Source organism: Penicillium solitum (genome assembly GCF_028829755.1).
Source record: "Penicillium solitum strain IBT 25940 chromosome Unknown utg000004l_segment0_segment0, whole genome shotgun sequence".
NCBI classification, from domain to species: Eukaryota; Fungi; Ascomycota; class Eurotiomycetes; order Eurotiales; family Aspergillaceae; genus Penicillium; species Penicillium solitum.
The window spans coordinates 3,500,987-3,519,989 of record NW_027072124.1 but is presented as its reverse complement, the minus strand read 5'-3'; the positions used below and the strand labels follow the sequence as shown (position 1 = coordinate 3,519,989).

General features: G+C 48.6%; 9 protein-coding genes across 9 annotated transcripts; 5 read left to right on the top strand and 4 right to left on the bottom strand.

Moving 5' to 3' along the window:
• Positions 1-76: 76 nt before the first annotated feature.
• On the top strand, positions 77-1,615 carry N7455_007343 (uncharacterized protein; the record flags this gene model as incomplete). Its single annotated transcript, XM_040956126.2, has 1 exon — positions 77-1,615. One exon carries the CDS (start codon positions 77-79, stop codon positions 1,613-1,615), a length of 1,539 nt encoding a protein of 512 aa, XP_040813600.2.
• Positions 1,616-2,268: 653 nt separating this feature from the next.
• Positions 2,269-3,113, bottom strand: N7455_007342 (histidine phosphatase family protein; the record flags this gene model as incomplete). The annotated part of the gene is made up of 3 exons (XM_040955936.2): positions 2,269-2,465; positions 2,520-2,679; positions 2,742-3,113. The coding sequence occupies 3 exons, from the start codon at positions 3,111-3,113 to the stop codon at positions 2,269-2,271; spliced, it is 729 nt and encodes a 242-aa protein (XP_040813480.2).
• Positions 3,114-4,052: 939 nt separating this feature from the next.
• N7455_007341 (uncharacterized protein) lies at positions 4,053-4,259 on the top strand (the record flags this gene model as incomplete). Its single annotated transcript, XM_065605602.1, has 1 exon — positions 4,053-4,259. One exon carries the CDS (start codon positions 4,053-4,055, stop codon positions 4,257-4,259), a length of 207 nt encoding a protein of 68 aa, XP_065461456.1.
• A 64-nt stretch (positions 4,260-4,323) lies between these two features.
• Positions 4,324-5,786, top strand: N7455_007340 (uncharacterized protein; the record flags this gene model as incomplete). The annotated part of the gene is made up of 4 exons (XM_040956032.2): positions 4,324-4,401; positions 4,454-4,705; positions 4,784-5,156; positions 5,212-5,786. 4 exons carry the CDS (start codon positions 4,324-4,326, stop codon positions 5,784-5,786), a joined length of 1,278 nt encoding a protein of 425 aa, XP_040813473.2.
• Positions 5,787-6,582: 796 nt separating this feature from the next.
• Positions 6,583-7,213, top strand: N7455_007339 (uncharacterized protein; the record flags this gene model as incomplete). Its single annotated transcript, XM_040956124.2, has 2 exons — positions 6,583-6,701; positions 6,757-7,213. 2 exons carry the CDS (start codon positions 6,583-6,585, stop codon positions 7,211-7,213), a joined length of 576 nt encoding a protein of 191 aa, XP_040813477.2.
• A 1,968-nt stretch (positions 7,214-9,181) lies between these two features.
• N7455_007338 (NEDD4 family E3 ubiquitin-protein ligase) lies at positions 9,182-12,266 on the bottom strand (the record flags this gene model as incomplete). Its single annotated transcript, XM_040956097.2, has 10 exons — positions 9,182-9,281; positions 9,344-9,739; positions 9,796-9,933; positions 9,987-10,280; positions 10,336-11,587; positions 11,659-11,792; positions 11,856-11,961; positions 12,030-12,068; positions 12,152-12,174; positions 12,247-12,266. The coding sequence occupies 10 exons, from the start codon at positions 12,264-12,266 to the stop codon at positions 9,182-9,184; spliced, it is 2,502 nt and encodes an 833-aa protein (XP_040813456.2).
• An 863-nt stretch (positions 12,267-13,129) lies between these two features.
• N7455_007337 (polyadenylate-binding protein) lies at positions 13,130-13,974 on the bottom strand (the record flags this gene model as incomplete). The annotated part of the gene is made up of 4 exons (XM_040955982.1): positions 13,130-13,285; positions 13,343-13,430; positions 13,494-13,750; positions 13,894-13,974. The coding sequence occupies 4 exons, from the start codon at positions 13,972-13,974 to the stop codon at positions 13,130-13,132; spliced, it is 582 nt and encodes a 193-aa protein (XP_040813466.1).
• Positions 13,975-15,495: 1,521 nt separating this feature from the next.
• N7455_007336 (vacuolar protein sorting-associated protein 29) lies at positions 15,496-16,261 on the bottom strand (the record flags this gene model as incomplete). Its single annotated transcript, XM_040956076.2, has 4 exons — positions 15,496-15,612; positions 15,665-16,078; positions 16,140-16,154; positions 16,205-16,261. The coding sequence occupies 4 exons, from the start codon at positions 16,259-16,261 to the stop codon at positions 15,496-15,498; spliced, it is 603 nt and encodes a 200-aa protein (XP_040813488.1).
• Positions 16,262-17,421: 1,160 nt separating this feature from the next.
• Positions 17,422-18,638, top strand: N7455_007335 (alanine--glyoxylate transaminase; the record flags this gene model as incomplete). Its single annotated transcript, XM_040956081.2, has 2 exons — positions 17,422-17,510; positions 17,570-18,638. The coding sequence occupies 2 exons, from the start codon at positions 17,422-17,424 to the stop codon at positions 18,636-18,638; spliced, it is 1,158 nt and encodes a 385-aa protein (XP_040813431.1).
• Between the last annotated feature and the right edge of the window lie 365 nt (positions 18,639-19,003).

Sequence of the window (19,003 nt, the reverse complement as noted above, 5' to 3'; positions counted from 1 at the left end):
AAGCGGTGTGGGGCTCAATGGATTCGCCATTCAACCTCAATCTCGCCCCTTCGCACCACACCTCTCACGTCCAGATATGGTCGCAATCACAGGTACAGCCAGGCAGCCCGATGCTGTGCACGAGGAAAGTGACCATGTAGATGAGACTACAGCTCTCCTAGGGTCCAGCAAGATCAAGTATGATGACGTGCCCGCACCAGACACACTGGACAATTCATCAGGGTCAGATGGCGACAATGACGACGAGAAAAAACCCTTGCCCAAGTTCCAGATCCTGCTGCTTTGCTATGCGCGTGCAGTTGAGCCCTTGGCCTTCTTCTCCATCTTCCCCTATGTCAGCCAAATGGTGCAGGACAACGGCAACGTGCCAGCCTCGGACATTGGCTTCTATAGCGGACTTATCGAGTCAATGTTCTCCCTCACGCAGGCCGTTGTCATGATATTCTGGGGCCAAGCAGCCGATCGCCTCGGCCGTAGGCCCGTCCTGGTCTCCTCCTTGTTCGGTGTTGCCGTGGCGACAGGCCTCTTTGGCCTGGCAAAGACCATACCGCAAATGATCTTGTTTAGGTGTCTTGCTGGCGTCTTTGCTGGGACAATCGTCACCATCCGCACGATGGTGGCCGAGCACAGCACACCTAGTACCCAGGCCCGGGCGTTCAGTTGGTTCGCCTTCAGCGGGAACTTGGGCCTTTTCCTGGGCCCTTTATTGGGTGGTGCACTTGCTGACCCAGTACGACAGTACCCTGGTGTTTTCGGAGCTGCCGGCTTCTTTGTGAAATATCCCTACGCGCTCTCGAGCTTTGTGGTGGCGTTGATCGGAGGCACCGCTGCCGTGTCTAGCGCCTGCTTTGTTGAAGAGACGTTGAAGAAAGAGCCGGTTGTGGTGGACCGTGGTAGCGAGGAGGCAGCATCCGATGCGCCGGCCCAGAGTGGCGACCTATCCACACGGCAGCTTCTCACATCACCAGGGGTCGGTGTGGTCCTATACGCGTATGGGTATCTCATGGTCCTCGCCTTCGCTTACACCGCCATTATTCCCGTCTTTTGGTTCACTCCCGTACATCTCGGAGGGTATGGCTTTACAACGCTACAAATCTCATTGATGATGGGTCTAAATGGCGCCGCACAAGCTGGATGGCTCCTTCTGGTGTTCCCGCCATTGCAGAAGAGGATAGGGTCGAACGGAGTGATACGTATCTGCGCTAGTATGTATCCGTTCTTCTTCTTATCCTGCCCTCTTGGCAATGTACTTCTGCGGATGGGCACGGACGCATCAGTCACGGCCTTTTGGATTATCTTGCCAATAACGCTGGTGATTGGCTGCGGAGTTAGCATGAGCTTCACGGCGATCCAGCTCGTCCTGAATGACGTCGCGCCCTCGCCCAGGTTCCTGGGCACGCTGAATGCGCTGGCCATGACTAATATCAGCGCGCTGAGAGCCTTTTCACCGGCTCTCTTCACCAGCCTTTTCGCTTTGGGAGCGAGGACACAGCTGTTTGGGGGTCATGCCATCTGGATACTCATGATCATACTTGCTTCAGGCTTATCGTTTACAGCAAGATATCTGCCAGAGCCCAAGGCCCCCGTCAAACGCCAGAGCAGCCAAGCCAGGTGATGATTTTCCGATTGGCTGAATTCACAGCACGATCAAGACTGGCCCTGGGGACTTGTTGGAGGAGGGCCGCTTCATTGGCATGGGATCTCTAAAATTTGCAATTCTATCAAAAATTTGTTTCTTGTGGTAAGTTTAACTGCTGTACATTACATGGGCCTATGTCAATAAGAAAAAAGTGGACAGGATCATATCTGAGTGAAGATAGGTTCTTTATAACTGAGTAAATTTTCGGGGTTGAATATAATTTCTGCATCATATCACTCACTCATCGACCTAGCTGTTTAGGACTTTCCTGTTATACTAGTTATTTCTCGGTTTATAGGTTTGTATAAGTTTGTCCGTTTCTTCGCATCCGGATTTGTTCATTCATTCTCGGGTTTCACTAGGGTAATCACAACTTCTCCATCTGCCGATGATCATTCACATACGCTCGGCACATCCTCGTCTAAGCTGACGACAATTTTATAGATCCTCGGCACGCAGCCAATCACCCAAACTCTGACTTGCTATTATGGCTATCTTTACGGAATCGTCTACCTCCTTCTTTCTTCTCGAATCTCTGGACAATGCGGTATCGCCATCTTTCTTATCCACTGTAAAGTAGACCTTAATCGATATTTTATACCTCCCGTATAATCTCCTAGTAAAATAGATCACGCCAATATGACACCCCATTCGATCCAGGTTTGCAGTTTCGTCTGCTGCAACTCTAGCCGTTGTTCTTTGGTAAGGGCAACTGGTCCCAATCCTCGTCTTTCCCTGGATTCTATTGTCTCACATAAAACCGGTCTTTCATCCTCCTCATGTTCAAAAGTAAAGGAGCGAACCTCACCATTAGCCCAGTCCGTTACTTTACAGTATAGATTAGCATGAGACGGTGGAACGTGAGAAGCTCATAACGCACCATGTGAATTGTCAGCATTCATCCAGTCATCTGTAAGAAAATGCAGAAAACAACCATGGGAAACCACCACGATCTCCTTTTCAGGTCGCTGGCTCAGCCATTCCCGTGCCAGGTGAGCTCTCTCTAGAAGCCTGCCCGCAGCTGGAGCCCATTTGCCTTGCTATATATATGCAGTTTACTTAGCCTTGCATAAATCAAGTAGATTAGACGTTGAAAACATACCTTGATGTGCCAGCCAGGCTCTACTAAGGTAAAATCTACCGGCAGCTTTTCAAACTTGGCCTTTATATCAAGCAGGTCACTGCCGGTGTCACAGTTGAGATCACTTGCTTCCTGCACCTCTGGCCAGGCGATAACCTGCAGGGCGCCGTCCCCCACTTGCGAGGGAAACGCCAACAGCGCGGTCTGAATCGTGCGTCGCAGTGGCGATGACAGGATCAGTTGAATATTTTCTAATGCAGGAAACGTAGCACCCAGAGCGCGGGCTTGTTCTTCTCCTAGGGGGGTCAGTTCGGGGTCGAGTAAATGATGGTTTGAATGGCTGAGATTGTGGACGCCTTGCGCATGGCGCACAAAGTGAACTATTGGCGACATATCTTGGTAAGCCACCCGAATAGATTTCACTCGCTTGACATAAAAAGGTGATTGGACTTTAGTTAAGCATTGCTTGAGAGAAGAATCAGGCAATGACAGGGATCTTGCTCGTGCCAAGAACAGTAGTTCCCTGCGCCCCAAAGCGGGGTTTTGATGGTGACTTGGAGCGACCTTGGGCAGTCGCTTGAGTCTTCAATTCGCGACTGTACATATGGACTTGTCACTGTCTGAGTCGGCGAAGAAGGCCTCGCGCGAGACCAAACAGCTCTGCGCCCGTGTCAATGTACTAGTGAACAACCCTGATGTGATGTGGTTCCCCCGTCACTCACTGACCGAGGAAGACGGGGATTCACCTAGCGGTCAATTACGTTAGACATTTCCTACTCACACGACTCCCATTGACACACGTGATGCCAAGGTCAGTGACAGTGAATGGAAAGCTTCGTGTAGGTACTCCTTCTAGGTGCTTGGCTGTTGTACGTGCGAGGCCGGCCCGGAGGGTCGGCCCTAGGTGCTTGCCCAGGTGTATCGTATATAAGTATATAAAAGTTTAACTATTATCTTGCTTTTAGCATACTTGATAATTATTGCCAAGGTTGGCACGAACATTGGAAGTAATTAACACTTTAATTTACACCAATGGGTCTTTCTACATTTCCCATAACTAATTTGGGAGTTAAGAAAATTGAGGCTATGACTACGTTGTGTTCATGTACCTTTTGTATTGAGTTACCATACAAAATATACCTAACCCTAGTAGTGTCGGTTGGCTTGGCAGGATTATTTTGCATCTCGTCTCAGCTTGAATACCACGATCACTTTCATTTGCGCTTGGACCTCGGTACGGTAGTCTCTAGTAGATTTTGGGAAATTTCAAATCACCTGTTAAAGTGATCCAGAAGGGATTCAATATCGCCATTCGATGCTGTCGCCCCGACGATGAATCAGAAAAGTGAGCGGTTGACAGAGAATGAGACACCATCGCCCGAGAACCAATCGAACCACCCATCCATGCTATTTGATGTCGGCTATTCTGTAAATCCACCCATGCTGTTGCGCCATGTCTCCCGGAAACCTCAAGAGTTTCTTGGCATCGAGGACCTTGAGAGGATAGGGCTGGGCAAGGCTTGGCAGTCAGTCACATAAGGGTCTACTGCGGCGATAGATTTTCCATCCAATTGCTTTTTTAAAATCCTCCAATTCCGATAAAATGCTGCGTGAGGCATTCTTCATATTCATATGCGTGGCATGGGCGGGATTTGCCATTCATCTCTCCCCGTGGATTAAGGTCAGATCAATATCCTGAAACTGATACTACACCTAGGACTAATGTCTTGCAGGATATCTCCTACAAAGTTGAACCTTACAATACCACTACATCTCAATATCAAGTGCCACTGTCTACACACAGTGAGGAACACGCACGTCTACTACAGAAACTTGAGCGATCTAGTGGGAAATGGGACACTACTCACCCTCGACATCGATTGTTAACTGCCCTGCATGGATATACCCGCTACAAAGATAAAAACCTAGCTGAGGTAGATCGATGGAGGAATCTTTACAAAAACGTCCCCAAGAGGCAGAGAACGGTATGATATTTCTTTCTTTTCTTTTCTTTTCTTTTTGCAGATACCCAAGTGTTCAGCAGGTCTGACTGGCTGGTGTAGATGCTCGAATCAACTGTCCACTACACACGTAAACTCAACACAATGGAACATCTGCTGGACACAAACAACGAACTCGCTAGATCTATTGTTGATCACGGTCTGTGGTTCTACAATATCACTCAATCTGAGTTAGACGAATTCATCAAAGAAAATGAGAGTCAGCAGCGGTCCGCTGATAAGACTAGCGTCTCTCAGGGAATGAAGCATTTTGTGCGTGACTGGGCAGACGAGGGCCATGAAGAACGAGAACAATCCTTTAGATCTATTTTGAAATCTATCTCTGAGACGCCACGGACAAAAGATAGACCCCTGCAAGTGCTGTTGCCTGGGTCTGGATTGGGAAGACTAGCGCATGAAGTTGATAAACTTGGAGGTAAGTGCAAAATTTCCTACTGGAAACTTTCATTGGCTAATTCGAGAGGTGTTAGGCTTTGAGGTCACTATGAATGAATGGTCAATGTACATGAATCTGGCATACCGTTATGTGTCCAGTCTCTCCGTTCCCAACGGTGTGCAATTTCACCCTTACATCGACTGGTGGTCTCACCAGCCCACAACCGATGATCTCCAGCGCTCAGTTACGTTTCCGAACGAAGTTATCCACCCGTCATCTGTCTTGCTCATGGAAGGGGATTTCACTACGGTATTTGCAGAACACACAGGCCAATACGATATAATCGTGACCTTGTTTTTCATCGATACTGCGCGGAACCTAGTCACATACCTTGAGACTATCCACAGACTACTTCGTCCTGGTGGCCGTTGGGTGAACCTAGGACCTTTATTGTATGGCACCGCACCATTTGTGCAGTTATCACTGGATGAGATTGTGACGTTGAGTGAGAGCATGGGATTCGATTTCCAGGAGACAGATCCCACAATTGGGAATATCACATTGCCTAACTTGCCAGTGCGAGGGTTGGAGGTGGCATATGGGCGGAATGGGCGTGGGTTGAATAAGAATGCATATCAGGCGCAATATTGGGAGGCTGTTAGGCGGTAGAACAGGGACGAACTCCATTGCATGTTTTACTATCTTCTATTAGGACTATACCAAAGTGGCTATTTATTATTAAAAGATTATCTGAATTCAACCTCAGTTCAAGAACGGGAGATATGAGACGGGATAGGGCTGCAGGTCATCTGCGTCTTTGCTGGGACAACACGATATCTCGCATAATACCCACCTAATTTAACTTCTGAATGGCAATTCCTTTCCCGTGGTCAATATCATGGCGTTCCTTTTACCCTAGCTCTCATTAACTAGCTAGCGCAGTCAGCCTCTCGGGCACAAGTTTCCGCTGATTCCGGGACCGTAGCTCGACAATATCGACTGATATTAAAGGGTAGCTACAACAAACCAATGTACTAAATGAACGGAGAAGAATGCGTTATTCTCCTGGGCTCGAAACCCACACAAATAGGCTGTATTTCAAACAATTGGCAAGTTGGGATCAGCAGGGACTGTCTGGTCTGACCTACATATGGTCCAATCCAAGATAGCCAAGATATCTCGGGGAAAAGCACATCGCTCATTAATAAAATTCCTACCCACAGACACAGCCATCTAGCCAAAGACCAATAATCTGCCCAGTACAATGAGACAGCCCCCGCCGGCGCCAAGGCTCATTGAGAACCTTTGGGGCACCAAGACTTCCTCTTTTCTTGGCGTCGCAAACCCTACTAGCTCAGCGGAACGGCAGGTATAAAGGGTCCGGACCCTGTGCAGCAAATCCCTGATTTGAAAATATCTGACATTGTGATTATACTGCACACAGCGCTCAAATCACCTCGCCAAAATGAGATTATCCATCTTCTTCATTGCACTGATGACTTCGGTCTCATCCGCAGCCTCGACCGAAGACCCAGGCCCATCTCCTACTGCTTCAATTGGTTGTGAGCCACATGGAGACCATTGGTTCGTTCTACCCCGTCGTATGCTCTCGAGTACGTTTACTAACACTTCTATACAGGCACTGTGACGGCCCAGCCTCAACAGCTGTCTCAGGTACATCAACCACAGGCGAGGTTGAAGTGAGCACCACAGCGGATGCTTCCCCCACAATCCCCAGTCCTACCGAGTCTACTGGTTGCGAGCCACATGGCGACCACTGGCACTGTGATGGCCCGGCCTCAACAGCTGTCTCGGGTACATCAACAGCAAGCGAAGCCGGAGTGAGCACAACCTCTGCGGATGCTTCTCCCGCAGTCCCTAGTCCTACCGAGTCTACTGGCTGTGAGCCGCATGGTGACCACTGGCACTGTGATGGGCCGGCTGAGACGGCTAGTGGTTCCACGAGTGCATCTGCGAGTGCTTCCGCAAGTGCCTCTGCGAGTTCCGGAGCTGATGAAGGCGGTGCTGGTGCAATTGGAGTGCGCATTTCCCTGCTTGTTGGATTGTCGCTTGTCGCTGCTGGTTTGAATGTTTAATTCTCGGTCTCGGAGACATGAGACTGCCTGTATGCGTGTGTATGTGTGTGTGTGTGTGTGCGTGTTGCTATATGAAGCCGAATGCCTCGAATCATTGTGATCTCGTCTCGGACTGTATTGTTTCATTCTAATTCAAGAAGTCACTCACTTAAGGTGTCTGTAAGAGCGAGGTTGGATTTCACTGTAGCCAAAATTGGGGGTATCGGTGAACTCTAAAGATGCCTAAGCATGAGATCAGAAAGAGAGAAATAGTGTGATTCCTGTGAAGCGAAAGGAACAGGAGAGGAAAAGGAGGCGAGACATTGCAGCCGCGTATAGGGCCTAGGCCTAGGCCTAAGCCCAGCAAACAAATAAGTATATCCTCGATAAATAAATAAAAGTGCAGTGAGTTTGAAACGAACAGTAGCTCAGGAGGAAAAAAAGGAGGCATGTTGGGTGGTATGGGACCTAGCGATATAGAACCCTATACTAACAATAGCCACTATAGAGCAGTATACCGCTAGGCTCCATACCATCCAACATGCCGTATTGGACCTCCTAGTGGTGGTACTTATACTACCACGAAAGAGATTCTGTGGTTTCTATGAACTGAGCCAACGGCAGAGGAAAAGAAGAAAAGAGGAGCAAGTAGCGTAGCATGGCACCATAGAGGGAAGGCCTAACCGCCTATGAGGCCAAATACAAACAAGCACAATAAAAAAAAGGTTTTACCGAGGGCAAAACGAACGGTAGCCCAAGGATGAAAAAAAAAAGAGGAGAAAGGATCGAGAATGGGACTAAATCTAACGATATAGTGCCTTACCCTAACTGGGTGCTATTGTAGGGCACTATACCGCTAGGTTTAGTCTCATCCCCGATCCCGTATTAGCCATCTTAGTGATGATTCATATACTAACATAGAAAGACATTGAAGAATATTGATAAGTTTGGATCGGGACATATTGCCCCATTCGGTAGTTCTTCAATCTCATCTCATCTTTGCTCTCATGTAACTATTCACACAGACGTCTCCATTTATCGTCCTAAGATGTCATGTACAGATACTGGACACATACATGTACCTATGTATCTCATACATCCATATAGCTGAACCGGCTGAAAGATTTCAATGTTTGTATCTGATAGATACTAACACAATATTGGAAAGTACCGGAGGGTACTTATTCTCCCATTGAGAACTTGAATTGCTAGCCCTGTGGGTAGAACATTGGCTCAATATGCTTCCGGGAATGTACTTACGATCAGTGACGCTAACTATGACCTTAACTCTACAAATACGCCCACCCATACAACATTAGTATATGATCGATCGTAGGATGGGTAATACAAAACAAAACAAAACAAAACAAAACAAAACAAAACAAAACAAAACAAAACAAAACAACAGAAATGGGAGTAAAGCAAGGGCACAACAGACGACACAGAAGTTAGTCAGTCATATCAAAGAAGGGTTGTGGTTGAGCAATGTGAACAAAAAGTAAGTGAAAGCTCTCGACAGAGGAAGTTCGATGATTTCCTTTTTTCTTTTTTGCTACGTAGAATATTGAATACAGAACGAGTGTGGGAAGATCCAGGATGGGTATGTATAGCCAGTTCGAGGGAGATGTAAACAAAACAGAAAAAGGAGAGGTAGAACTGGATTCCCTGTCCAACATGAAGAGAAGGATAAGGGGAACAAGAACAAGAAAGGGAACAAGAACAGAATGGACTTAACCTCCGTAATGTTCCAACCCTAAATCCTATCCTAATCCAGTGATCCAGAAAATGGGAAATTGAAAGTTGGTTTGGTTGGCTTGTTAAAAAAGGAAAAACGAGAGCTTCGTGAGTAGTGGGTTACATTGAACAAAGAACACCAAGAATCCAGAACAGGAGAGGGAATAAATCCTGCATTGCACGCTGCTGCAAGAGGGGAAGAGGGAGAGAGATCCAGGTACAGTAGAGGCAGAGTAGAGGTAATAGCAAGACTCTCTATTCCTGTCCAAAGCCAAGCGTTTCTTCCACCGCGATAGACATTTTGTGCTCGAGCGCATCGTGCGTCTTGTAAGGAGGGAGATCAAGACGGTTGAAGCTGTGTTACGAAAAAGGTTAGCTATGATACACCGGATAAAAGAACCAACATTGGGTACGTACCAAGTGTGCGACTTGGGCAGCGCAGCAGGATCACCAGACTTCTCAATGGTAAACCGTCTGGGACCATCGGATCCCTGCAGATCCTTGAATCCGTTGACAGGGATACGCGAGGTACCAGTAGTGAACTGGAGAAGACGGGACTTCTGCTCAGCATCCCAGGTGCGGACGATCTTCCAGAAGTTCTGAATAACCTCATCCTGCTCCTGGTAGCCGCGGTAATCGGTGTGCTTCTTCCAGTCTTCGACATCGATATCGGCGATACCACCAATGAGCAACTCGAGTTCACGCTCGTCGAAGACGTTGACGAGATCGGGGGGGATAAGCTCATTGAAGCCAGACATGAAGGCATCGAACTGCTCCTCGACACGCTTCATGATCTTCCATTCCGTAACCAACCTGCAATTTGGTTAGCGGGGTTTCATCAGGCTGGAGGTTGGGCTGTTTCCACTCACTCAATGTACTGTGGTTTGTTCTCGTTGGTGACGGGAATATCCCGGCCACCGGGTATCAAATCAATAGTGCGACGCTCGCCAAACTTCTCATCGTCAACCGAAAATGTGAGTTCCACAATTCCGTCAATGTCATTATCCCTGTCATGGTGTTAGTGTGGTTATTCAAACGGGATTGCATGTATCAAACTTACAGTGTCCATGCCAAATTGCGGTGCAGATCCTCATCCACACCTTCCATATCCTGAAGACTGACCTTCTTCCGCAACATCATCTTGTAGAAAGCTCCAATGAAGAAGGAATCCAGGAAACGACGGTGGAAGATAGCCAGACCAACCACTCGGCCGATGAACTTGAAGTAATTGAGATGCTCGGGGTTCACGCCCGAGTGGGGATTAATCTGCAAGGTATAATTATCGTGGGCAGAGTATTCGAAGAGACAATAGAAGGGATTGAACATTTCGTGAGAGAGGAGGAAGAAGAATTCACTGAGATAGTTAGCAACTTTTCACTAATACCGGGGGAAAAAAGAATAGAACATACCGTGAAAGACCACCGTAATCAAGACCATCTTCGCCATCGAACTTGATCATTAGGCGCTTCTTAAGATCGGATGCACTCTGGCGCATAATCTCGGCATATGAATCCTCGAAGATGTTATTACGACGGACTTTAACGTGGCACTGTCCGGACATAATGCGCAACGCGGGTTGGGACCGGAAGTAGATCAGCTTGCGGCGGAAATCACGCTTATACTGGGGCACGCCCTGATCCAAAGAGGAGGGTAGTCGCGGATCATCCCAGGTAGTCGTCTTGGTGTTGTGGTCAACGAAATATACTCGAGCAGTGTTGGTAAGACGCATCTCCCAACCGCTAGGGAGAGGACCCAATTGGGATACGGGCTGCTGTTGAATGGTGGTGTTGTTCGCGCCACCTGTGGTCTGTCCCTGGCCATACATGCGAATATACTGCTGCCGGCGAGGATCGACCCATGTCGTTGTGCGCGTGTTGTGGTCGACAAAGTAAGGTCGTCCCTCGGGCGTCACTCGTCGTTCCCAGCCTGGTGGAAGCTCCCCTGTGCCTGCAGTGGTGGCTCCCGTCGCCATCATGGAGATCGCGGCGGCGTTGGACCCAGCTGGGGCTCCAGTTGCGAGAGAGGTTCCTGCGTTAGGTCCAGGCGGTGGTGTAGGTATCTGCTGGGCATCTGGCAGGTTGGGTGAGTTGGCGCCAGTTCGATCTTCGGGAAGCATTCGGCTCTGGTGGGCCCGACGCTCGAGCTGCATGTTGGCTTCGCGCTGCGAACGCTGGGCATGCTCGTTGTAGTTGGCCGCTGGTCGTGACCAAGTCGTGGTGCGCGTGTTATGGTCCACATAATATGTCCGTCCCAAGTTGTCTTCGCGTCGTTCGTATCCGGCAGGGAGTCGACCCTGGCTGTCCTCAAAGGAGCTGAGATTGGCGCGAGAGGGGGCGCCGGGTCCAGGGGGGTTGGTGGGGGCGCCATTCAACGGGGGAGGAGCACCGGCCGGGGGACCGGTGGTCGATGTGCGCTGGGCCAATGATGAACTTGAGGCTGCGGCAGGGGACGTATCGAGAGTGCTCGGCCCAGTTTGTGATTGGGGTGTTGGTGCTGCAACCTGGGGCACAAGACCGCTGGAAGTCGAGGTCTGGGCCTGTTGACGTTGGAGTCCATTCTGATTCGGATGCGGGGTGGTGAGATTTGAGGATAGGTTGATGATCAATTTTCCGTGAACCACGAGGTTATCATTCGATTTTTTCAGGTCCCGAGTAAGCATTTCTGTGAGGGGCACATGGCCGTCAAGTCAGTCCACGTTTCTATGACTCGCGATCGGCGGTCTTCGGACGTACCATCACCACCCATCGACAAGTCAATAACATCGCCGATGCGGACATTGATGACTCCAAGGAAACCCTGGTCCTTCTTCTTGAATTTCTTCTGGTCAAAGATCTGAATCGCAAGAATGCTGTCCTCGTTGACTCTCCTGTAAAGATCCATGGTTAACGAGGTTCACCCTTTTCCCAGACAGTGGCGGAGTATCACTTACAAATCGAATGGCTCATTCCAGTAAGGATTCAGAGTCTTCTTGATCACAGAAGTTGTATGTGTTTGCTCTCCTCCAACAGTAGCGACGGCGAATGGATCGGGGAATCCTAAAAAAAGAAAATGGTCAGTTCAACCCCGCAGCACTCGATCAACCGATCTGAAGGAGACAACATACGGAAGACATCACGTTTGTACAAGCCGTCAGCCGCGATAACTATATAACCAGAGATGTCAGTCTTGTACGGATGCGGAACCCCGCAGAAGTCCCACGGCGATTCGACAGAATGAGAGTCTTACTCGTGACCCGGAGATTTGGCTGGCTACAATTCATGTCAGCGGATGATCTGAAGATCAAATCTCGATCGGAATAGAGGCAGAGAAGTCCAACTTACGCTGGAAGGTTTGACGCCATGATGCTTTACAAGCGATCAATCACGCCCAAAGAACAGCGCGGGCGCGCACATTCACGAGGGGGAGAAGGACCAAACCGAGTTCGCCCAGGGTCAAAGCCTGGAAAGAGTGGATAAGTTGGTGATTTGCAGGTTTGGTGATGGTAGGTTGTTGAGAGAGGAGAAGGAAGAGAAAGGGAAGGGTTAGGCGTTAGGTGCGCCCGGGTTTGTATGGCGCAGGTACTCGGACTACGTATTCACTATGTACGGGATACCCGGTCAGTACTTCCTGGGGCTGAGCACGGCAGATTTATAAACGTTGGATTATGATTTCACTCTTATTTTACTTCATTAGATATTGAATATTGTATAGCCCTAGAATGCCAATTATTATTTTTTCTTTCTTTTTTAAGCATACGTAATAGAGTAAATTCAGCGGGTGTGGGCGGGTAGAGTGGCAATTTCAAGTTTGATATTAATAGGATGATACCTAGGTAAAAGGAAATATCACTACTATCACTAGTTAGTTACTATCCCAGTAACTATGACCTTTTATTTAGGCAGCCATATTCATATCTAGAATTCTACTATACTCTTTGGTATACTATTAAGGATACAAAGTACGATAGTAATGTACTCTATACCATATATAATACACAATCCTCTATATCAGCTAACTACTAGTATAGTACATTAAATACAACACCCCCAAAAAGCCATAGCTAAATCTTATCTCTTATTTTTTTTTTGCTAATTCTCTGCCCGGAAATTATTGTACAGCATAGTTCCCACAACTCCAAACCCACTAGAGAAAATGAGGAGTGAATCAGGCCCTGAAATCGGACACCTGAGCCGGGATTTGCAGAAACACCCCCAAACAACACACTTAGTAGGGCGAGAAACCACGTCCCCGGCCCCGGTAGGGAGCACCGCCACGATATCCACCACCACGAGGGAAGCCACGACCGCGACCGCGGCCAAAGCCACCCCGGCCACCACGGCCACGGTGCATACCAGGCAGGTTGGTACGTTTGGGAACAACCTGTTATTTCGATATCAGCGAGTGTAGAGAGAATAGTACCAACAATCATAAACCGACCTTCAAGTTGCGACCGCGGAAGACACTCTCGTTCAACACCAGAGCCTGAGCGACCAGGCTGGGTTCCGCAAATTCAACGTAGGCATAACTGCAGCGCATTATCAGCACATATCCCATTTTGTATTTTTCCTTCCATCTGTTCAAATCTCACCCTTTGGGCTGACCAGAGAACTTGTCCAGCAAGATGGTAACCCGGTTGATGGAACCACAGCTCTGGAAGTGAGCCTGGATCTCCTCCGGCGAAGCACCGTAGTCGACATTGCCGACGAAAATGCTACGCGCATCGATATCTTCCTTGTTCTCTTGAAGGCTCTCAGTCTGCTGGTCGAGGTCGGCTTGCATCTCGCGCAGCTTGGCCGCCTCAGATTCCATCTCGGCCACTCGTCGCTTCATGGCCTCAATCTCTTCCTGTATGGATCAATCATGTTAGCGGGGTGTGCCTCATATATGAGGAAAGTATGCGACGTGGTTGTGAAAGAAATGGCCCAAAGAACTCGAACAAAGAGTGAAAGCGCGTTTCAATGCAGCGGAACAACCCCGATTACACGTACCTCGTCATCTACACCATCCTCCTGGGGTGGGATCTGCTCCCCCTTGACCTCCTCTGGGATCTCCTGGCCTTCAGCAGCCATCTTTTCGAAAAAAAAAGAAAAAAAAGAAATGTGTTGGGGTTGGGAGTATTCGAAGGGTCGGTGAAAGCGCCGGGGATACCAATGAGGGGAGCAAGTTAGAGCTCTCAGTGGGTCGGTTTAATCTTTGCGCGTCAAATTTGGTAGATGAAAACGAAGGTATTGAGTTACTTTAAATCGGGAACTGCCCAGGTGATTTGTACGAGTTAACAGAACCCTCTGTTCAAGACCTCTAGGCGGCAGAGAATTGAAGTTCTGGGATTTGGCAATGACAGGCTTTCTCATTCGGGAATAGCGCCTTTTCCGGCGATGAATCGGTGATATACTGCCGGGCGGTGTATACCGGCAATCGTCTTTCCAGCCTCATTTGCATTCACTGTAATGGGACTGTGTTCAATGAGATACAAACTTGCACCTTATGAAAGCTCTAGAAATGAGTATCTCTTGTATGAGACACTCATATGAGAACTACACAAACATGGTATGTACTTCAACGATCTGAATTTTCTTCACTCTCAACATATTTAGAAAAATATAAGTACATGGATATATACTGCAAAAGAAGTCCATTTGATTTTATATATATATTTAACTGGAAGAGAAATATCAAGTTAAACAAAGATCATAAACCATGGGTGTGCTTCATATAATATTTTCTTTTGATATGATCCTTGATTATTTCATTAGATACATGTAAACATCATAGATTACACCCATGGATAGTCTTAGTTAAAGGTTATACATACATGTAGAAAAGTCTCTTCCACAGAATGTGGTTTTTTTACCGCCTTCGTATACACCTAAAAAGACATCTAAAAAGACATCTAAAAGAACATCCGAAAGAACATGCAAAAGAACGTCTAAGGACCAAAAAAAAGACATGACAAGGCCGCATAAGCGGGCGACTATTTTTGCATCAAATCAATTAAATCAGGCTTACATTATATTATGCATTAAGACCTTTGTCTTCGCTTTAGCTAGTTCCAGAATGCAGAACATTCAGATTATTGAAATATTATGCCTACGTACCTGTTGTATCCATAGATGAGCATGCTATAGTATCAGAGATCGCATATATCTACAACAGGCACGTAGGAGCCATAGCTCGTTGATACGAATGTCAATTATGTTGAATACAAATTTCCACGATCTACTTTCGGCTACCGTATATATATCTTCAAATATTACCAAATAAGTAAAAACTCCACGGTCTGGGAGAGAGGGGCAAGCAAGCCACCAAAAGACCACAAAATGAAAAGGATAAATTCAATTCTATCGGAAGACTCCTGTTTTGGGGAAAAAAATCAAGGAAATCAGAGCGAGAAATCCAGCCCATAGGAATAGATAGCAACATCATAGACAATGTTGAGGAAATGACTCGATTCAAGGTATCATGTATCAAATTGAAAAAGCATGGGATCTGCAACAAGGCGGAGGGAAAGAGAAGAACATATGATCAAGCGAACACCAAGGCAATTATTTACACGGAGGAAGAGAGGAGGGGCAGTAGGCATAAGAACAGCGTTACGAAGCCGGGGGGTGGTTCTTGCGGAAGGAGACCTTCTCAACAGCCACATTTTCCACCCCATTGGCATCGGTCTTCAGCTGATAGACATACAACACAAGGACATCACCTTGGATCTATTCAGGGTCAGCATATATACTACCCTCCAAATCTGCCAGGGCAACTCACATCCATCAGGCAGAAACTCGGTGTAGGCTCCTCGCCATCTGGCCAGAAGCCGGAGCTCATGGCACCCGTTGCGCTTCCCGGGTTGATAAAGAACCGACCCTCCATCTCAAATGCCTCGAAGCGGTGGGTACCCCCCCACAGTAGAACATCGACATCCATCTGGCGGGCCGCGATAAGCAATGCGTCGGCGTCGGCGGGTGGCACGATGGTGTGGCCATGAGTGAAACCAATTCGTAGACTGCCATGGTTCACGATCTTGGAGAGTGGGAGGTTGGGAGAGTCGACATCGTAATCGCCCTTGACCATCTGCAGGTCCGGGGCTACCTCGCGGAGGAAATCATAGGTCTCGCGGTCAGTCAGATTGCCCAGACAAAGGGTCTGGCCGATCTTGCCGGGGGTCAGGAGTTTGCGGAACTAGAATCGCCAGACATTGTCAGCAGGGTGGAATAAACCAAGGTGCAGAATAAAGACGGACCTTGGCTGGAAGATCCTAGACGATGTGTTAGCGGAGATAGTGAAGCTGAGCTGAGGACAGCTTACAGGAGCTCGGTCAGGGATGAATAGGTCACCAATGACCAAGACCAAACGGGCGGTCATCCTGGATGGTGCGTGTGGGGTAAATGGAGATCAATGGTCCATCCACGGTGATCGGAAATCGGAGCAAGCCAGATAGAAACAACGCCTGTTGGCTTCAGCCTGATGGAGTTTCGCGGGGAAGAGCAACTAGGGGATGCCCTAAGCCCTATTTTATACCTAAATACGGCTAGCGTTATATGTTCCATGAAGCCATCTCGATCATTGTTTTGTTTCGCATTGGCTGGTCAGGCCGAATGTCTCGTCCAAATGCTTTTCGGCTTGATGAGTCCAATACATGTTTACCCCGTGTTGGTTCGAAGGTTTCCTAACTTCTTTGCGGAGGTCACCGTGTGAAGATCAGGAGGGGGCATACTATGTTGGGGTCTAAGGATCGAATGGAGTAGCAATTGCCGGGGGCAGACATCGGCATTGAGCTTGGTATACAAATGTATGGAAGATGATATTGCATTCAAAATAGAGAGCAAATCAACATAGTATTTGGATACTCCTATCTCCAACATACGTACAGTAAACAAACAGTACAATATAGATACTACTCCGTACAATCCTCCTCAATTGCTAATAGAATGATATAGAATGATATAAAATCTATAGAATACCCCAGATATTGCTTCATATCCACGAAAATCCACAAATTCCTTTATAGAATAACACGTACAGCGTAGGACGTAGACTGTTGGGAGTGTCAATCGGTAGGATCCGCCCGGCCTTCCTTTCTCCGACATCAAAACCCCAGAGGGAAAAAACGAACCCCCTTCGGAAAACAACTTTGGAAGAGCGTGACTCAATTCATAAATACCCCTTCAAGTCTCACTCTCACATGCTCGGTTCTTCATCCGAGTGAACAAATCAACGAATCCTAATCGGTATCTCGGCCAATCCACTCGGCGGCGATCCCCGAAGTCACTTACCCTCGGGAACTCCTCCAATCCCCTTTCACGCGAAATACCCCGCGGCGCGCCGCAACCGGAAAACTGGCGTCCAAAACTACTAAGGAGCGTCTGAGCCTGATTTCCAGACACCTGGACCAGCGCCTCCCGTTACCCGACCTCAATACTCCGTTCTCGACCGAGAGAGATTCACTATTCCCTGACGACGTCGAATATAAACCCATTGATCGCTCCATCCCTCCTGCCCCTCCCTCCGAACCAACTCCCACTATGTCTGCTCAGGCCCCTCACAACACCCTCCTGATCCCAGGACCCATTGAGTTCGATGATGCCGTCCTCCAGTCTATGTCCCACTATGCGTGAGTTGTCCAGGTCACATTACATTATGCTACAATGAACAACCAACTAAATCCCCCAGTGAGAGCCACGTCGCTCCTGGCTTCGTCAAGGTCTTCGGCGAGACATTGACTCTTGTCCGCAAGCTCTTCCAATCCACCAGCCCCACCGCGCAGCCATTCATCATCTCCGGAAGCGGCACACTGGGGTGGGATCTTGTCTCTGCCAACCTGATCGAGCGTGGCGAGAACGCCCTCGTCCTCAACACCGGCTACTTCGGCGACTCCTTCGGCCAGTGTCTCGAGACATACGGTGCCAATGTGACGCACCTCAAGGCGCCCATCGGTGATCGCACCCCGCTCGAGGAAGTCGAGGCAGCCCTGAAGGAGAAGTCGTACAAGCTCATCACCCTCACACACGTCGACACCTCGACCGGTGTGCTCTCAGACGTCAAGGGCGTGGCACAATTAGTGCGCCGCGTCAGCCCAGACACCCTCGTCGTTGTGGACGGCGTGTGCAGTGTCGGCTCCGAGGAGATCGCCTTCGACGAGTGGGACCTCGATGCCGTCCTCACAGCTTCACAGAAGGCCATCGGCTGCCCTCCCGGTCTCAGCATTGTCATGACATCAGGCCGCGCCATCCAGGCCGCCCAGTCTCGCAAGACCCCTCCCGGTGCTTACTACGCCTCCATCGCCAACTGGCTCCCCATCATGCAGAACTACGAGAACAACAAGCCCTCCTACTTCGCTACCCCTCCCACCCAGCTCGTCCACGCCCTGCACACCACCCTCACCCAGATCACCGCCGATGTCCCCGGCCGCTTCGCTATCCACACCGAAGTCTCAGATAAGGTTAAGGCTGCTGCTGCCGAGCTTGGTCTCAAGCAGCTCGCTGCTCGTCCTGAATGCCAGGCTCATGGTATGACTGCCATGTACTTGCCTGAGGGTCTGGTCCCGGCCGATGTCCTGCCTGGTCTGCTTAAGCGTGGTGTCATCTTTGCAGCTGGCCTGCACAAGGAGATCGCTACCAAGTACATCCGTTTCGGCCACATGGGTGTCAGTGTTACTGACCCCAAGCGTGGTGACGTTGACAATGCCCTGGCGGCGCTCAAGGAGGCTCTAGCCGAGGCTAAGCAGGCCAAGGGTCTGTAAGGGTTAGTTATACTTAGGTATATTCGATGTAAATAGGATCACTTGGACTTATGCAGAGTAAGCCTTGTGGATTATATTTTGGGTAAAACTACTGCAATGAATTATTGATCATAGATAATGTGTGTTGTATACTACTTGTAAAAGCTGCGTTGTTTAGTAGGATGGTAACGTGACCTCACTTTGTAGGTTGGTGTGGTTATTAACTTCGCACAAAGCAATAATCTTGCTGTTCACTTTCCTTTCTACTTCTACTAATAATACACTGTCCACATCTCCCTACCCCAAACAAGAAACAAACTAATCTGCAGGTACCCGCCGATCCTCCACATTCTGGAATCCTCCCTATTGGCGCGTCTACCCAGACC